Consider the following 18,287-nt stretch of genomic DNA (forward strand, 5'->3'; position numbering starts at 1 on the left):
TTGGACAATTGAGAATAAGATAAGACATTAGAAAGAGGATATTTAATGAAAGAAGGAACAAAAGAAGGATTTGTAGATTCCATTAAATTGCAATGGTAATCTTTAAGGTATGTAGGAGGACCCTTATTTCTGATTGGTCTTTGATGAACAATAGGATCAGGTGTATCTTGTTGACCGAAAGGAATTGAACTTTCAATGGAATCCAATCCAGGAATGGAATTAGAATCATTTATAGGATTGGAATCATGTGTATATGGCTCATTTTTTGTGTTATTTGAATGGTTGTTAGGTATAGAAGAATCAATATCAAATTGAATTGGTTTAGGGATAACATGGGAAATGAAAGGATTTTCAAAATGAGTGGAATTGGAATGTTGAAAGGGAAATACATCTTTGATGTGTGTGGAATGTACTAGTTTTAATCCTACTAACTTAAACACAAAGACAAACACACGAAAGGCAGTGTACCTATTAATTAGCAGTTTAGTTTAGGTAAGTAGGGTATCGAACACATGGAACGGTAAACAATTAAAATTTCTACTAATATTATCTAAATAAAACAAGTAAAAGGGATTTTTCTCTAGTTTTTCAAGACTAGAAACTTAAGCAAATACTAAACACTTAAACAAAAGGAAAATTAACAACTAAAAGAGGAACAAAAGACAACTAGATCCAATCAAAATAAAGAGACTTCTGTTTAGATTCGATTTACTTATTCCTATGGTTGATTTCGTGATAAGTGCAATGGATTAATATATCAATGGTTATCGATTTCTAATATGATTAGGTTCATGTTCACTATTACAAATCCTTTAGCAAACAAGTTAATTCAAACAGTGATCAGTTGATTAAACTAACAAGTTTCCTAGTGTTCAGTTCGGATCAAGTAAGACTTGTAATATTAGTTAACTAAATTTATCAATTCAATCAACTCTTTTGTGGTTGTTCATCACACAAGCTTACACATTAACTTACTTATTTTCTAGTTAATTCTAGGTTCATATTCACTAATACTAGGCATATAATATTGTTTTCACAAAAACCATATGATACAAACAATTAAGAGAGGTTAATGCAACTTAATAAACTTGATTATTAACATAAAATAATTATTGTCAACACATAAGGGTCTTTAACAAGCTTAACAAGAAAATTCACCAAATCAAATTAATCCAAGCCATAAAATCAAACCATATTCATAAGTTTTTCTAGTCTAAACAGAAATAATAAGTTTTTAGCTCATATCTACAGCAAATAACAAAATAAAAACAAAATCTAATGATTTAATCATGGTTAACACAATAGATTAAGATAAAAGTAATGTTTGTTTGCCTTTGATCTCTTCAAAATTGACTTCTAGGTTGAATTCTCGAAAACCACAGCTCTAAGAACCCTTCTGGCCTCCAAAAATTGTCCAAAGCTTCTAGAATTAGTTAAGGTTTCGAATGAAAGTGTTTCTATATATAAATTCTATAAACAGAGCTAAATCGATGAGTTTTGTGACCCAAATTGTCGAGTTGGTCATTAAAACCGCGTGTACGACAACTCAGCGTCAAGAATCACGAACTTTCTGATCAACTCGTCGATTCTGTTTGGAATCAACATTTTCTCATAGCACAAAAGTCATCCGAAATTATGTCTAATTTTCAGAACATTTTGAATCTCATTAATTGGAGTTACAGTTCATGAGATATGGACAAAACACTGACGAGGGGTCAAGTTGTCCAACAACATCATTCTTTCTTCAAAATCCAAGTTCCAAGCTTCTAATCGCCAATTTCGCTTCCTTTTCCTTCCAAGCATGTCTTTATTGCTGAAAATGAAATTTTAAAACTAATTAAGCATCTTTTGTTCATCAAATGAGATAAAATCAACAATAAAGTACTAAGATAATGCATGAATTTTATAACTAAATATGCCCATATCAATCTTCATGAAATACCACATCCCTTGAGATAAAAATTTGTTTAGTCTCTAAATCCAATAGTTTGTATGATTTCATCCCCAGAGGATAACCAATCAGCACAGAAGTACAATCTCTTTTATCAAACTTTCTTCTATGAGAAACCAATGTAGAAGCAAAAGCCAAACACCCAAAAGTCCTTAGGAGAGAATAAGTGGGTTGTTCCTTATATAACTTCATATAAGGTGAAATGTTACCAATAGATTTTGATGGAGTTCTATTCATAATAAAATTTGCAGTTAGGACACATGCTGCCCAATATATTGAAGGTAAAGAGGCTTGATAGAACAGAGCTCTAGCAATATTAAGCAAATGTTGATGCTTTCTTTCAACTACATAATTTTGTTGTGGTCTTTCTACACAAGAAACATGATGTAGAGTTCCTTCCCTTTTGAAAAAATCAATGAATTGTAGTTCTTTTGCGTTGTCTGATCTGAACATCTTAATTTTGGCATCAAATTATCTAGTTACCATTTTGAAATAATGGGGAATAAGAACTTGTGCCTCAGATTTATTTCTAATCAAATAAATCCATGTGTACCTTGTACATTCATCAACAATGGTAATAAAGAACCTATACCCCTGATGGGAATTTATGTGATATGGGCCCCAAATATCATAGTGAATCAAATCTAATGGTTTATTTGAAACATTATTAGCAGATACAAAAGGTAACCTTTTCTGTTTAGCTATTGGACAAACATAACAAGGAAAACAAGTATTGATTGTATTATTACAACAAAAAATACTATCAATAAATTTTACTTTGTCTTCAGATTGATGCCCCAATCTTTGATACCACCTTTGACTTGAAACAACATTGACTTTAAATTATGTCCCCATTTGAGTTCTTATCTCTGAATTGGGTAACAAGTAAAGACCATTTGTAACATTACCCTTGCCAATCACTTTCTCTGTTGAAATCTGTTTAATCAAAGCCTGATTAAAGTACAATGCTACCATTAGATCTTGATCATGTGCTGTTAAGGATATAACAGACACCCGATTCAATTCAAATTGTGGGACAAATGACACTTCACTGAGAATTAGATCATCATTTAGTCTGATATCTCCAACTTTGTTAACATGAATCACTAATTGATTTGGAAACCTTATTCTTGTATTATAAACTTTCTTCATATTCAAAAACAAGTCTTGATCATTACATACATGACTTGTTGCTCCTGAATCTAAGATCCAAATATTTGACTTAAAACTTCCAGAATTAAGAGTTAAGATATAGTGATTACCCATGACATTAATGTCTGAAGAAGAAACAACATTAACAGATGCAAGTTTTTCCGATAACATGGCAATCAGTTGTTGACATTGATCATTAGTTAGACCAATGATTGCATCATGTCCATTGTTACCAGATTCAACACTTTGATGATTCTGAATTGAATCAGAATTTGATTCAATTGAGGCTGCATTAACCTTGCTATAGTTTGAGTTGGTTCAATAAACCGGTGGAAAACCATGTAAACGATAACATTTCTACAATGTATGACCATAACGCTTACAATGAGTGCAAAATGGGGAGTCCTTTCTAAAATTCTTATTGTTATTACTGGACTTGTTTGAAAAATTACGATTCTGCCCTTGATTCTTTGTAACTTGGTTCTGGTTGTAGTTATTATTATTGCTACGCACATTAATAGCCATGACATAATCATTTTGTTGAAGAACATTAATATCACATTGTATCTCTTCTTGAATAATAAGTGAAAAGATCCGATTGACAGAAGGAATTGGATCCTTCAACAAAATTTGTCCCTTAATATGAGCATAACTATCATTAAGTCCCATGAGAAAACTCATAGTTTGCTCAAGATCCTTCACAACATTACATGTGCATTGGACATTATAATTCGCTAATTCTTACCACAACATTTTAAGTTTGGTATAGTAATTGCTAACAGAATCCTGACCTTGAGTGAGATTCATGAGATTTCTCTTGATTTGAAAAATGCATGGTCCATTACTTTGTTGAAATATTTCACAAAGTTCCTTCCACATCTCATGCCCAGTCTCCAAATAGATGATAGAAGCACAAATTTCTTTTGATACTACATTTAGAACCCATGAAATGATGATATTGTTGTTGCGAAGCCATAATTTCACTCGATCAGGATTAGAATCGTTAGGTCTTGATAAAGTGCCATCAACAAATTCAAATTTGTTTTTGGCTGATAACACAATCTTCATAGATCTACTCCATGAAGCATAATTCTCTCCAGTTAAAACTTGTGAAACTAAAATAGAACCAGGATAGTCTGAATAATGAACAAAATATGGATCATTTGATGCAATTTGATCCATCGAATTTGAAGTATTAGAAGATTCTTCCATGATTAATCAATGAACAGAAAAGAAATGAAGAATCAAATGATTGTGAATCAAGAACAGTCAAAAATTGAAAAAGAAAACGATCTACTGATTTCAAGCAAAAACAATCAGGAAAGAAATGAGAAGATGGAGCATCATAGCATTATGTCTTATAGTTTTTTCTATACACTTTTGGTGTCATACAAATGTTGTTACGAACACAATGTAAACTCTATATTATCAATACAATGTTTGTTGTTACTTTGATTACTATTATTCAATTGTTGTGATACTATATATGACGTCATCTGCCCCCGAACGTTTCCACCGTTCCGGTTTGGGGGTGTGACAGATTGGTATCAAAGCATTGTGTATAGTGAACTAAGTATATCAAACCACACAAGATATACAACTATAAATACAATGGGGCTGAAACGCTCTGACTAAAAGTATACTTTTAAAATAAAAGTATTTTTGTAAAAGTATACGAACATGCATACATACCAGAAACAGTATCACAGTAAGAACTACATCATAGTATTTAGATGAGTTGGACACTATGGTTAAGCTTGGATAGTTATGTAATCATATCTGGGATAAATATAGCCTGATCAATTATATTTATTTGAGATACGACCAACATGTGTTTGGGAATGATTGTGGTGTTGCAAAAAGTCTAAAACTTACCAACTCTATATACAAGAGGAACTCTAGAACCAAACATGAATTTAAAATACTATAGGAGTATTTTATGGCACTATAACACTATAACAACAACATCTAGGCCTCGATAGTTATATAATCTAATAGTCTAGAAAGGCCTACTTACGAGAATCAATCACGTTAAAACAAAGGAACCTTGCTGTAGATCTATAATTGATAAGTGTATCCGTTAAGAGTTATATATAATCAGGATTTTATAGACTTAGAATTTATGAGTTCGCTTTACTTCCTGTTTCTTGTATGGTTGTGGACTTAGAGTAGGATCACTTGTTCGAAGGTTTATTTGATCTTGGTTATATATAATTTGTATTCACTATTTGATTATAAGGGGACCAGGTATGAGTCACACTATACAAATTCATTAGAAGTGTTGCTATAAATTTCATATATTGAATTGCGATTTTTTACTTATATTAGTAGACTTCTATTGTAAACCCCTTAATAAAACACTATAACAGTCAGGATATGATGCGTTTAGAACTAAGATATATCTTGTTCAATATCACCTGACTTATGATCACTATAGAGGATTTATCCTCACTTTCTCTTTAAACATTATAGAGAAAGATGCCACCAAAGAAGTCAAACAGGAACAAAAACAACACACCAACAAATCCACCACCACCACAGTATGACCCTGCTATTTTCCAAGCAACAGTAACAACCGCCATGGTAGCCGCCATGACACAAATCAACGCTAGTGGTACTAGTGGGGCGGGTAGTGGTGCTAACACTTCTAACCATGGAGAAAGTATCAGACACCCACAGGAGTGTTCATACAAAAACGTCACCAACTACAAACCCAAATACTTTAATAGAAGCGGGGGAGTCATTGCCTTACGCAATGGTTCGAGAAAACAGAGGCAGTTTTCGAGATTTGCTCATGCCCAGAAGGGAGCAAAGTGAAATTTGTTGTCTGCACCTTCTCTGAAAGGGCCCTTACATGGTGGAATGGCCATGTCAAGTCACTGAACCTCACAGTGGCTAACGTAATGGGCTAGGAGAACTTAAAATCAATGATGATGAAAGAGTACTGCCCGAGGGGGAAAGTACAAAAACTAGAGCAAGAACTTTGGAACCTTACCATGAAAAGATCTGACATAGAAACTTATACTACTAAATTCAGCAATTTAGTAGCCCTATGTCCCGGGATGGTTACCCCGGAGAGTAAGAAAATAGAGAGATAGATATGGGGACTATCTCCTCAGATCCAAGGGAATGTACTAGCTTCAAACACTACTACTTTCGATAGCACCAAACGCTTGGACCAAAGTCTCATAGATCATGGAGCCCGCCAAGGCATGATAGACCCCGTCCCCGAGCAAGAAAAAGGGGGACGACAACAAGAGAAAGTTTTGGAATAAAAAGAAGAATCAGCCATCACAAGACACTGGCAAGAAAAAATAGATTATGGTTGTTCATGCTGCAACTACCCTTGCTACCCCAACACTAGTGAAACAATATGCTGGGAACCTACCGAAGGGCAACAAATACAATTTCCATCACCACGGACCATGCCGGGAGATGAATTACAATAACGGCAACAGGAAGGGGCACACTGCCCGATTCTGTAAGGCACCAGCGCAACCAATCACCCAGTTCCCCGATATTGATGTAAGCCACGTGTGTTACGGATGTGGTGAAACTGGGCACTTAAAGAGAGATTGCCCGAAAGGAAAGAATACTGGCAGTGTGGGAAGAGTGCTGGGAATAGGGCAGGATAAAGCAATAGTAGATCCCACGGTGGTCATAGGTACGTTTCTCCTCGATAACCGTTATGCATGCATACTCTTTGATAGTAGTGTGGAGAGGAGTTTCATAAGCCACAAGTTTAAACATCTACTTAAACAAAAACCTCAATCACTAAATGAAACATTCATCGTCAAGATGGCAAACGGGAAGACAGAGAGCACTAATGACATATACATAGGATGTACCCTCACTCTAAACCACTATTCTTTTCAAATCGACCTTATGCCAGTCTCAGTAAAAAGCTTCGACATCATCATCGACATGGATTGGATAAGTCCTCACCGTGCTGATATTCTATGATTTGAAAAGACCGTTCGCCTTAATCTGCCAAGTGACGAAACCCTCGTCATTTACGGCGACAAAATCGGTACGAACCTTCGGATCATCTCTTGCGTCAAAGCCCAAAAATATCTATGCAAGGAGTACCACACATTCTTAGCACACGTAATAGATGAGAAGCAAGAAGTAAAAGGCATCAAGAGCATTCTCGAAGTTTGTAATTTTCCTGATATTTTTCCCGAAGATCTCCCAGGAGTTCTTCCTAAATGCCAAGTTGAGTTCCAAATCAATTTGATTCCTAGAGCTACCCCCATAGCCAAATCCTCGTATCTTCTGGCACCAGTAGAGATGCATGAATTATCCAGCCAACTAAACGAACTGCTCAACAAAGGATTCATCAGACCGAGCTTCTCACCTTGGGGAGCACTAGTCCTGTTCGTGAAGAAGAAGGATGGATCTTTCCGCATGTGCATAGATTACCGCGAACTAAACAAGATCACCATTAAGAAATGATACCCTCTACTGCGAATAGACGATTTGTTCAACCAACTCCAAGGAGCAAACTACTTTTCAAAGATCGACCCGAGATCGGGATATCACCAACTATTAGTCCAGGAGATAATGTTCCCAAAACAACATTCTGAACTCGTTATGGTCACTACGAGTTTTTAGTGTTGCCTTTCAGACTAACAAATGCACCCACAGTGTTCATGGACTTAATGAATCGGGGATGTCGTCCTTTCCTAGACAAATTCGTGATAGTATTTATAGATGATATACTTATTTACTCACGAAGTAAAGAGGAACATAGTCAACACCTGAGACAAGTTCTAGAAACATTAAGAGCGGATAAGCTATATGCGAAGTTCTTAAAGTGGAGTTTTGGATTCAGAAAGTAGATTTTATTGGTCACGTGGTCAACGAAGAAGGAATACACCTGGACCCCTCCAAAATTAACGCAATCGGGAACTGGTCAGCACCAAGAATGCCAATAGAAATCCGTCAATTCTTAGGCCTTGTTGGTTACTACCATAGGTTCATACAAAACTTCTCAAGAATCGCTAAGCCACTTAACACCCTGACTCAGAAGGGTGTAACCTTCAGCTGGGGAGAGAAATAAGACACTGCGTTCCAAACACTGAAGCAAGCCCTGTGGAGCACACCTATCTTGTCTCTTCCAGAAGGGACAAAAGATTTTGTAGTATATTGTGATGCATCCAATCAAGGGCTAGGCAGTGCACTTATGCAACGAGGAAAGGTCATTGCCTATGCCTCGAGACAACTAAAGACACACGAGGTCAACTACACCACTCATGACCTTGAGTTGGGAGAAATAGTGTTTGCTCTAAAGAGCTGGATGCACTACCTTTACGGTACAAAGTGCACCATTTTCACCGACCACAAATGTCTTCAACACATATTCGATCAAAAGCAAAAAAGCAAAATGTCACTAAAACTTTGTGCCACTAAATGTAATTTTATTTGTAGTGTGAGAAGCTAAATTTATACACATGTGATGATGATCTTTATGAACCTCCTTTGAATTGTGAGGTACATTTTGCAAGGCCGTTTTGATCATTTCCGTGTATTTTTTTCAGTATTACTACACGTTCTACTTCTCTATGCAAGAAATGACAATGTACTTTTATTATTTTTTATTACAGCTTCCTACTTTTCAAACCTTAGTTTTCTTGATGAATTAGAAATTTAACATACACTACTATAATTGAGTAGAGTTTTTAACAATGAGTAATAGAAAGAAATGTAAGTAAGAAGCTATAATATACAAATAATGAAAGTATGTTGCTTTTTCTTGTATTTCTCTCATTACATTTCATGGTCTTGTAGTATAATTACATGGATCAGTTTGGAGGACAATGTTTGTTGTTCTTGAACTTGAAAAGAGAGTAAACTTCTTCATTCACTAATGAGTTTTTTTTTGTCATAGATAATTGATAAAATATCTATATCTGGTGACATATAAACCAATGGAGTTTGTTGGTTCAACTATCGAAAGTCTAACAATAAGTTTTTAACCAATTTATACAGTCAAGTGTTGCTTTTAATGTAAAGAGGATATCAATTTTTAATTTTATACAGACATTTTTGGAAAAAGATTGGCTTGTTTTGGGGCATCTACTTTGGCAGGAACTGAAGCTTATATTGTTTATGTTTAAAAAATTTTCTGTTAAGCTTTTCTGAGTTTTGTGTTTTTCTATTACATTTTGCCCATTTAATATAAAAGAATGGATTTTATGTATTTATTATTTTTAAATAAAATTGGTACTTACTAATGGCTTAATGAATGTTGAATATTGAAACTTTTTTATTTTATATTTGTTGGTTTTAGAATATAGATTTTATGTATGTTTTAATATTTTCCTGTGTTGAATATGTAATTATTTTTAGTTTTTCATGAATTTATAATTGTTTTTGATAATGCCAAATCCGTTGCTAATCTGTCACAAAAAACCTATCAGTAATCCGCTAGTGAGTTATTTTGAGGTTTCGTCTGTAATCCGTTACTGAGTTAATCCGTTACTGAGTTATTCCGTCGATAACCTGTTACAAACACATTCTGTCGGTAATTCGTGCAAAACTATTTCCGTCGATGACCGGTTACTAATTAATGACCGAAAACTCCATCGCTAAAAATTTGGGGTAGCCGTCGGAAATCTATTACAAACAATTAGCAACAAGAGTAGATCGACTGATTTTGGTCTGTTGCAATTCTGTTGGTGAAGCCTATTAGCGATGGATTAACGACGGTTTTGGCTGTCACTAATGCACATTTTTTTAGTAGTGTTAGTTCCCCATACTTCCTATATTCATCTTTAATAAATATGAAGTTTCAATATTGTATTGTACCAATACTAAAACATTGAAAAAAGAAAGAAATAAAGAAAGAAAAATGGTGTGAATTTGCTTCACGCGGTGGCCTTTGTAACACACTCCTCACCCCATGGCATGGTGTTACCGCACACCCATGACTGACACATCATCCTCACCGTATGGTGCGGTGGGAGTACGTCCACATGTCTTATGTCTTTCTAATATATGTGTTAGACTATATTACGGTGGTTAGGGACAGTCATGAAGTGATTCACATATGTTTTTTTGCTTATGAAGCGAGTCACACCCTCTCATGATATAGAGCAGTGGCGATTTCCTATATAAATTCAAAGTGCACTCGTTTGTATATATGAGAAAATAACTTACCAGCCCAACGAAGTTTTCAAACCGTTTAAAAAACTCCCACAAATTTAACATTGTGTCTAAAAAAAACTCAATTAAGTTACACTTTTGTTCAATTCTATGGAATTCAAAGAAGAGAAACAGATGACATAGCTATTACCATATCGGAAAAATGACTTGTCAGACCAACAAAGTTTTCAAACCGTTTTAAAAACCCCAATCATGTTTTGTTTGTTCAAAAATACCCAACGAAATTAATCTTTTGAATATACAAAACATGATTAGGGGTTTTGAATGGTTTGAAAACTTCGTTGGACTTTTTTAGACAAAAAGTTAAAGTTGTTGGGTTTTCTTGAACAGACAAAACATGAGGTTTTTTAAACGGTTTGAAAACTTTGTTAGGCTTGTAAGCCATTTTCCCTTGTATTTGTCAATTCTCAAGATAATATACAAACCCTTCAATCATTACTAAGAATATTTGATGGATTAAATCATGAGTTCTTGCTTCTTAGTTCTTACCATGATTTGCTGCTGAACTTAAATCATATCCTAACGCATGATATTATTGATCATACCATCGTGTTCAGATCTTAATGTTTGATATTTATGCAACCCTCTTCATTCATTCTCCCCCATTTGCAATTTGTTTGTCAAGGCATGATGCACTATAATCACAATCACAAGCTCAAAGGTCGCCATAAAATCTTGATGGAAGACTTCGAATCATGTTGGGTCGTAAAGCATCGTCCATATGCATCGTTCTCACCCCAAAATTCCGAGCAATTAGTTGAGACTTTTGCTGTTTGTACCTGATCATATTGACTTTTCCTAGGAACGAGCTCAACTGCAAACGAAGTCCAATAACTCTTAATGGAAAATGAAACAATATTATGTGATGAGTTCAATGATATGGTCTGCATCATTGAACTAAAAGAAACGTATCCCACATATGTCTTTACTTTTCCGCCATATTCAGGCTCCGGTAATTCATCAGAATCCTGCCAAATTTCAAATCGAGAATCTTCTTCATCTGGTTCTGACTCTTGCGTGATGATTATATCAATATCCATACTTATACCGTTGGAAACAACGCGTATTAAGAACCCACAAAAGTCATTATACCAACCACAAGGAAGACATAGTGTAAACATATCACTATCTGGTCGAACAAGCACTCTATTTGACCCGGTCTTAACATGTCGAATACGCCTTGTAAAAGTTTTCCCCAAAAAGAACCTACCTATAAACCCCTTTGGTGTTTGATGTGGAAGAATGACACTTATAAAGTGATCTTCAATAGCTTTTCCCTGCCAAGTAAAATACATTCAGTACTTACACTTATGTTTATGTTTTAGTTTATATTAAAATTTAGAAGCCAAACCTGGAGCATGATGTCTAGTAATATCTCACCATCAAAATAATCAATGTTGTACCCACCATAGTGCGAGAGTTTCCACAACCATTTACAGTTTGAAATATCTCCAAAGGTTTCAAGTGAGCTACAATGATCTGTTATGACGACAGATATACTTGATGGAAGATGTGACAATACTAGAAGTTCTTCGCACCATGACAAGTTGAGCCATTTGAGTCGGGGCAGTCGCAAGCGACTAAAATTTAATCGTGAAAACTTATTTCCGTATAGATTTAATTCTTGCAAGACAGGCAACTCCAAAACACGAGAACCTATGTTTTCATCTCCCAAATTGCAGCGGCTGAGATCCAACTTTCTTAAGCCCAGTTCTTGCAAGTTGTGAAAGAACCTTAATCCTATGTGGTTCGTGTTGTGAGGTAAACAACATTCTATGTCGAATGCAACTTTACTCCCACTTTTATCTAAATCAAGATGCCCTATATTGACCATGTTCTGATGTTGAATCTCTATGATATTAACAAGTTTGCTACACCATGCAAATGAAAGGGTCTCAAGTTTCTTTGGTCGAGTAATGGGTGGACACATCTTAAGACGGACACAGAATACAATAGATAAGAAAACAAGTCTTTCCAAGCTTCCAATCGATGGATGAATCTCTTCTAAACACGGGCATTCATGAAGAGTTAATCTTTCAAGATATGGAAGTCCATCAAAATCCGGTGTCATGATTAGGTTATCCAAGCCACAAAGTTTCATTATCTTCAAATTTGGTAGCAACTGTCGTACATAAGTGAAACAAGTCAATAATGTATACAGGTGGTATTGATTTAAGTAAAAATCGCTCACACGTAAACAGAAATTGACATAGTTTTCCATAATTTATGGGTATTAACACAAACACGTTTAGAACAAAGGTTCATGCTTTCAAGACTATAGATATTTAAAAGTTAAAAATTTACTCCGGATTAGTCATGCCCATAATACGTCATCAACATTGTTTTCATCTATCAGTTAGATCAACAAGAATTACCTTACAACCCTCCCAAAGTTTTTTTTGCAAGCCCTCGTGCAATATAAGACAACAAAGATCCTTTGGTGGAAAGTTATTAAACAATGGATTTGCCTGTTTAACTCTGGATTCAATATACCGAAGGTTCTTCATGCTTGTAGCAATCAGAGGAAGATCTTGTTCTTTTTCTGGCAAGCGATCATAATTAAATGTTATTGCTTCAATCTTGTCATTTTCCTGTGATAGAGGAACAAAATATATAGTGTTACGAGTTGCATTAAGAATACTAGTACTTCTTTATATATATATATATCATGAAAAGCTAGCTTAACCATTAGTGTCATTGCATCCATAGCACATATATTAAGAACATCTTCCTTCTTCCAAACTCTAGTATGTTTTTCAGGATTCTTAGGGTGTTCCCCTCTAACAATGTAGTGTCCCATTTCTTGCACCAGATCATGCATATCAAACATTCCATCTTCTGAAATAGATATGAGAGCCTTTTGTATCAACACCTTCACTCCTATAACAGGATGAACACCACATGCATCAAGTATCTCCATTGCCTTATCTTTCTTTTGCCACCTAAAAAAACATGCAATATCAAGGAACAACTCTTTCTCAATCGGTGCAAGACCATCAAAGCTGACTTTTAGCTTTTCCAGAATATCATAATTTGGGATCTCTTTCAATCTGGCTAAAGCACTTCTCCACTCATGAATATTTTTGTCACACAGAAAAGAACTGAGAATTGTAACTGCTAACGGGAGACCACCAGCATATGAGACCACCTCTTTTGAAAGTTGTTCATAATCTTTCACGGGTCTATAATTCCGCGGTGCATGTTTGCGCAAGAGCTTAATAGCTTCATCATCAGTTAACAAGCTAATATTGTGAGTTACATCTACTTTGTGTGCATTCAATACATGCTCATCTCTAGTTGTGATTATAATTCGGCTTCCTTCACCGAACCAATCATGTGATCCAACTAACGCTTTTAGTTGTTCAAGGCAATCAACGTCATCAAGAACAATCAAGACTTTTCGATGGCGAAATCTGTGACTTATTAAGCGTCTTCCTCCTCCAACTCGATTTGATTCCATTTCTGAAATCATTTTTTCTTGCAATTTCCGCAAACCATATCTGCTTGATTCTTCTCGAATATTTTCAACAAAGCAACAACCATCAAACTTGCAACAAATTTGATCGTAAATAGAAGTTGCAAGAGTAGTTTTACCACCACCCCCAACCCCCCATATTCCAATCATACGCACATCATTTGAACCAATTTGTAACTCTAAGCTCAAACGTTGCATGCGAGCCACTATTCCGATAAGGTTCTCATTTTCACTTGAAGTTACGAAATGCAACTTGGATGAAATTTCATCAACAATTTGTTTGATGCCTTTTGATTCATGCCTGCACATTGGATATACAAAGATAATCAACATTTGCTCACATTGGAACTATACTTATGATCAAGAACAACCCTAAGGCCCTGTTCTTGAGATTTTATTTGAAGGGAAGGGAATTGAATAAAAGAAACAACAAGTAATAATTTGTGTTCTTGAATTAGAGTGGAATGGAAGGGAATTTGACACTTCTACCCCTGCATTGAATACTATAGTCAGACATTCAACATTCAAATATGCAATGGCAATATAATGCATATTCCGATATTCATAAAAAAAATTGCCACATAGGAATAAAAGTTTTTAAACCACAAACATAGCATGCTGTAATGGTAATATCAAGAGAGAAAAAACGATGTTGAAGGATCCATTTAACACAATTATAACCCACGTGAGTCATTAACATAACTAAAACACATATTATAGGGCAACCATAATTTCGAGGAAATACCACAACCCATATCCAATCTATGTTCCAAGCCTATCGTTCAAATCCCACAAAGTGGTGTTTGGGAGTGCTTTTTAAAATGACTTATTAGTTTAGTGTTTTTCAAAATGCCAATAAGTTAAAAAATGTTTGGCAAACAATAATTTTATATGCAAAAAGATGACTTTTCCAAAAAGCTAGGAATTTCCAACTTTTCCAAAAAGCTAATAAGCACTTTGAGAAGCAATTCCAAACACATCCAAAATCTAAACTGGGATGGCCTCCGTTAAAGATAACCGGAAGATTGCATCTAATAATTATTAAAAAATCAAAAACAAACCAGAAGGGTATGAAGTTTATTGTTTGAACACAACAGAAATAAGCAAGAAGGAAAGAGAATTACAATAAGAAAGAGTGAGTTGCTAAAAAATATGCTAAGAAGTGAAGGACAATTCGGTTTGTTTATGCTTCATCTTCTAACCCGCACACTTTATAGCGGATAAAAATGTAGCAATTTATCATTCTATTCCCTTTAAATTCCATCCTCTTTAAAAAACACATTTCACTCCTAATTCCCTTCCCTTCCATCCCCCCCCCCCCCCCCCCCCCCCCCCCCCCCCAAAAAAAAAAAAAATGTGAAGTTGTAATAAATACAATAAAAATTAAATATCCTCCTACTTCTCTTTCTATTTATGTTCCTAGTCATTTAAATTGATGACAAATGTCTTAAAATATAGTTAGTTGTATCAAAATATTGTACTTGCCACAATTTCAATGGATAGAAAGATCAATGGAAAGAAAATGTAGTAGGAAATTTAATTTCTCTAAATACAGTTATCTTTTAATTGTAAATATTTTTGAATCAAACATTTAAATCTTCTATGAGAGAGAGAGAGAGAGAAGAGAGAGAGAGAGAGATATTCTTCATAAAAATATTAAAAATATATATAAGAATCTAAAATAAAATAAAAAGAATAAAAAATTCATTTTCATACCAAAAGGATTGGAAAAAAAAAAACCGACGAGGGCCAAACGCGTAAGAGTCTCAACAATTGTCTTTCGTACCTTCGTTTTGTGAAATCATAGAACTAATTGCATAATTTCGTCTAATTAAAATGGGAAGTGATTCGTACACAATAGTTTTTTGTCATACACAACAATGTATGTATTATAAAGTTGTACAGTACAACATTATAAAACATCAATTGTTTTGTATGGAAAAAAATTATTGTATACAAATCATCTCCCAATTAAAATTAGAACTCAAAGAAGTTAATCATAACTTGGGATATCTTTTAATTGCCCTGTGACATAAGAAACCACATCTACATAAAGCATCTCATGATCTTCTTCAGTTAAGGTTCGTAGTAATTATTATTTAGCTCTAATCAAGTGATGTAGTAAAAGCTTCTCTTTATAAAGGTCACCAAGAATAATTCTTTCCATAAAAATATAATGAAGAAGATTAAAACATTTGTTTAAAAAAACTCATATAAGGTATACATATGTTGTTTTCTAGAGCACACATCTTAAGCATAAAAAGTGAAAAAAGAAAGAAGTAGATTACCCATTAGCGATGTGCTTGGGTTCCCATCCGGAAAGTTTACTTGCATCCACAAGTGCTTTTCTCCAAGCTTCAACCCTGTTGTGCTCAAACTCATGTTTGGAAAACGCTTCCTTATATTTGCGTTTATATTTTCGTACTTGAGAGGGATTCACATCATAAAATATGGGCATAACAGTTTGCCCTCTTGTATCCTTGCATTTCATAATATATGAAACTTCATCCAAGCACCACGACGAATTTGCATAATTTTTAGAAAATATAATGACAGCAATCTGTGATTCTTCTATTGCTTTCATAAGGGTTGGACCGATCGATTCGCCCCGGGGTAGTGTTTCGTCATCCTTATAAGCATAGATTCCTTGTTGTACAAGAGCCGAGTAGAGATGATCCACAAAAGTCTTTCTGGTATCTTCTCCTCTAAAACTAAGAAATACATCATAATTCCATGACTGAGAAGAGGGTGGAGTTGGAAAAGTTGATGATGAATACACCATTGATGGAGTTGGAAAAGTTGACGATGAGGATGCCATTGATGTGTTAATTTGTTATGTGGTTTGAGCACCTCAACATTACGAAACATATACAAAGAAAAAGAAAGAGACATGAGTTGCCAATTAAGAAATTTTCAAAGTTCATATATGAGTGGAATAACCAGACAAATGATTGAAAACAAAATCCTCATTAAAAAGATGTTATACGAAAACAAAATTACCATTAAAAAAAGTTATCTAAATGTACGAAAACAAAATCACCATTGAATAAAGTTAAGTTAAGTTGCTTTCACATTGAATGGTTGAGAAGAAATTCTATTATTTTTAATTGTCGATCAGATTTTAAAAAGAAAAAGTTAAATAAATAGAGGTTACTTTTATAGATGCTAAGTTTCTTTTACTATACTTGATTAAGTATCATCTACCGGAAGTCTGTAACCCATACATTAATTTTGAAAGCCATTTACGGATAAACAAAATGAGCCCCTAAAATTTTGGATTAGCGATGGATATCAATGGAGCAACTGATTAGCCCGTATAGCGAAATATTAGTGACAAATTAACAATGGATAGCGACATATTAGCGACGGATTAAAATTTTGGACTCTTCGCCACGCAGAACTGTGTGCTCCTGGCAATTAATAACTCTTCTATTTCTAATTAACAAGGATCAAGCATTTTATGTCTTGTTATGTGATTTGAACACCTCAAAATATTGAACCATATACGAAAAAAGAGATGGAAGTCCTCCAAAAATTTCCAAAGTACATATTTGACCGGAATAATTAGGCAAATGAATGAAAACAAAATCATTGTTGAAAAAAGTTAGACAAATGAATGAAAGCAAAAAACATTATTAAAAAAAATGTCACTAACTTGCTTTCACATTGAATGATTAAGAAAACTCTGTTATTATTGTTGGAATCCTAAGTCTTGGGGTCCAAACAATCTAATTTATGGAAAGTTTAGTTTATGACAAGTTGGTCATAAGTTTCCTAATCTAATACAAATTGGTATGTTAGGCTATATATACGTGTCCATAATCGAGTTTATGATTATGAAAACAGATTGTAAAAACATTAGTTTTGAGTGATTTTCCAATTAATCAAAGAGTTATTTTGGTTATTTGTTTTGCATTCTTGTTTTCAAAACTTTAATTATAGATGTTCGTAGGGTTATAAAAAAGATAAAAATAAATAAATCTTGCGTTTATAATTGACGTTCATGATTGAGGTTCACTATTACGGTATTACCTAATACTCCATCTCATAACTGCTCTTCATGGCTCTCCCTTTTTTCGTCTATTTTGGTCATAAAATTTGCTTCATAATATAATAAAAGTTATGCCTCAAAAAACTGACATGAAAATATCAAAATATAGCAGGTTAGGCGATGAGATAGCCACGCCAAGAATAGTGACCACCACAGCCTTCACTCCACCATCTTCATCTTGGGTATATAAATACACATCAATCAATCAAAGACAGGGAGATAGAGAGAACAAGAGGGTGTGAACACTAAAACAAAAGGAAGCTAATGCAACATCAATAAAGAGTTGTGGTAGGCCTTAGAACTATTGCGTTATTCCTTCTGCAACACTTTACTGTGTAGGGCTGTAAACGAACTGAACGTTCGGCGAACCGTTCGTGAACTGTTCGGCGGGAAGTTCGTTTATGTTCCTTTATTTAATAAATGAACGAACATGAACAAAAATTATTGTTCGTTTAGTTAAATGAACGAACATGAACAATGGTCTCGTTCGT

General features: G+C 34.5%; 1 protein-coding gene across 1 annotated transcript; it reads right to left on the reverse strand.

The window, feature by feature from the left end:
* Positions 1–9,974: 9,974 nt before the first annotated feature.
* LOC145012825 (disease resistance protein Roq1-like) lies at positions 9,975–16,620 on the reverse strand. Its single transcript, XM_078971625.1, has 5 exons — positions 16,034–16,620; positions 12,957–14,046; positions 12,646–12,861; positions 11,622–12,392; positions 9,975–11,547 (listed from the first exon to the last, which is right to left on the reverse strand). The coding sequence occupies exons 1-5, from the start codon at positions 16,561–16,563 to the stop codon at positions 10,918–10,920; spliced, it is 3,237 nt and encodes a 1,078-aa protein (XP_078827751.1). The 5' UTR covers positions 16,564–16,620; the 3' UTR covers positions 9,975–10,917.
* Positions 16,621–18,287: the final 1,667 nt, after the last annotated feature.

Source organism: Lactuca saligna, chromosome 8, assembly GCF_052625555.1.
Source record: "Lactuca saligna cultivar CGN05327 chromosome 8, ASM5262555v1, whole genome shotgun sequence".
NCBI classification, from domain to species: domain Eukaryota; kingdom Viridiplantae; phylum Streptophyta; class Magnoliopsida; order Asterales; family Asteraceae; genus Lactuca; species Lactuca saligna.

Coding starts and splice junctions, on each gene's coding strand:
- LOC145012825 (XM_078971625.1), bottom strand. CDS start 16,563: ATGGCATCCTCATCGTCAACTTTTCCAACTCCATCAATGGTGTATTCA. Junction 14,047..16,033: donor CCCAAGCACATCGCTAATGG/GTAATCTACTTC, acceptor TCCAATGTGCAG/GCATGAATCAAAAGGCATCA. Junction 11,548..11,621: donor TACTAGACATCATGCTCCAG/GTTTGGCTTCTA, acceptor TTTACTTGGCAG/GGAAAAGCTATTGAAGATCA.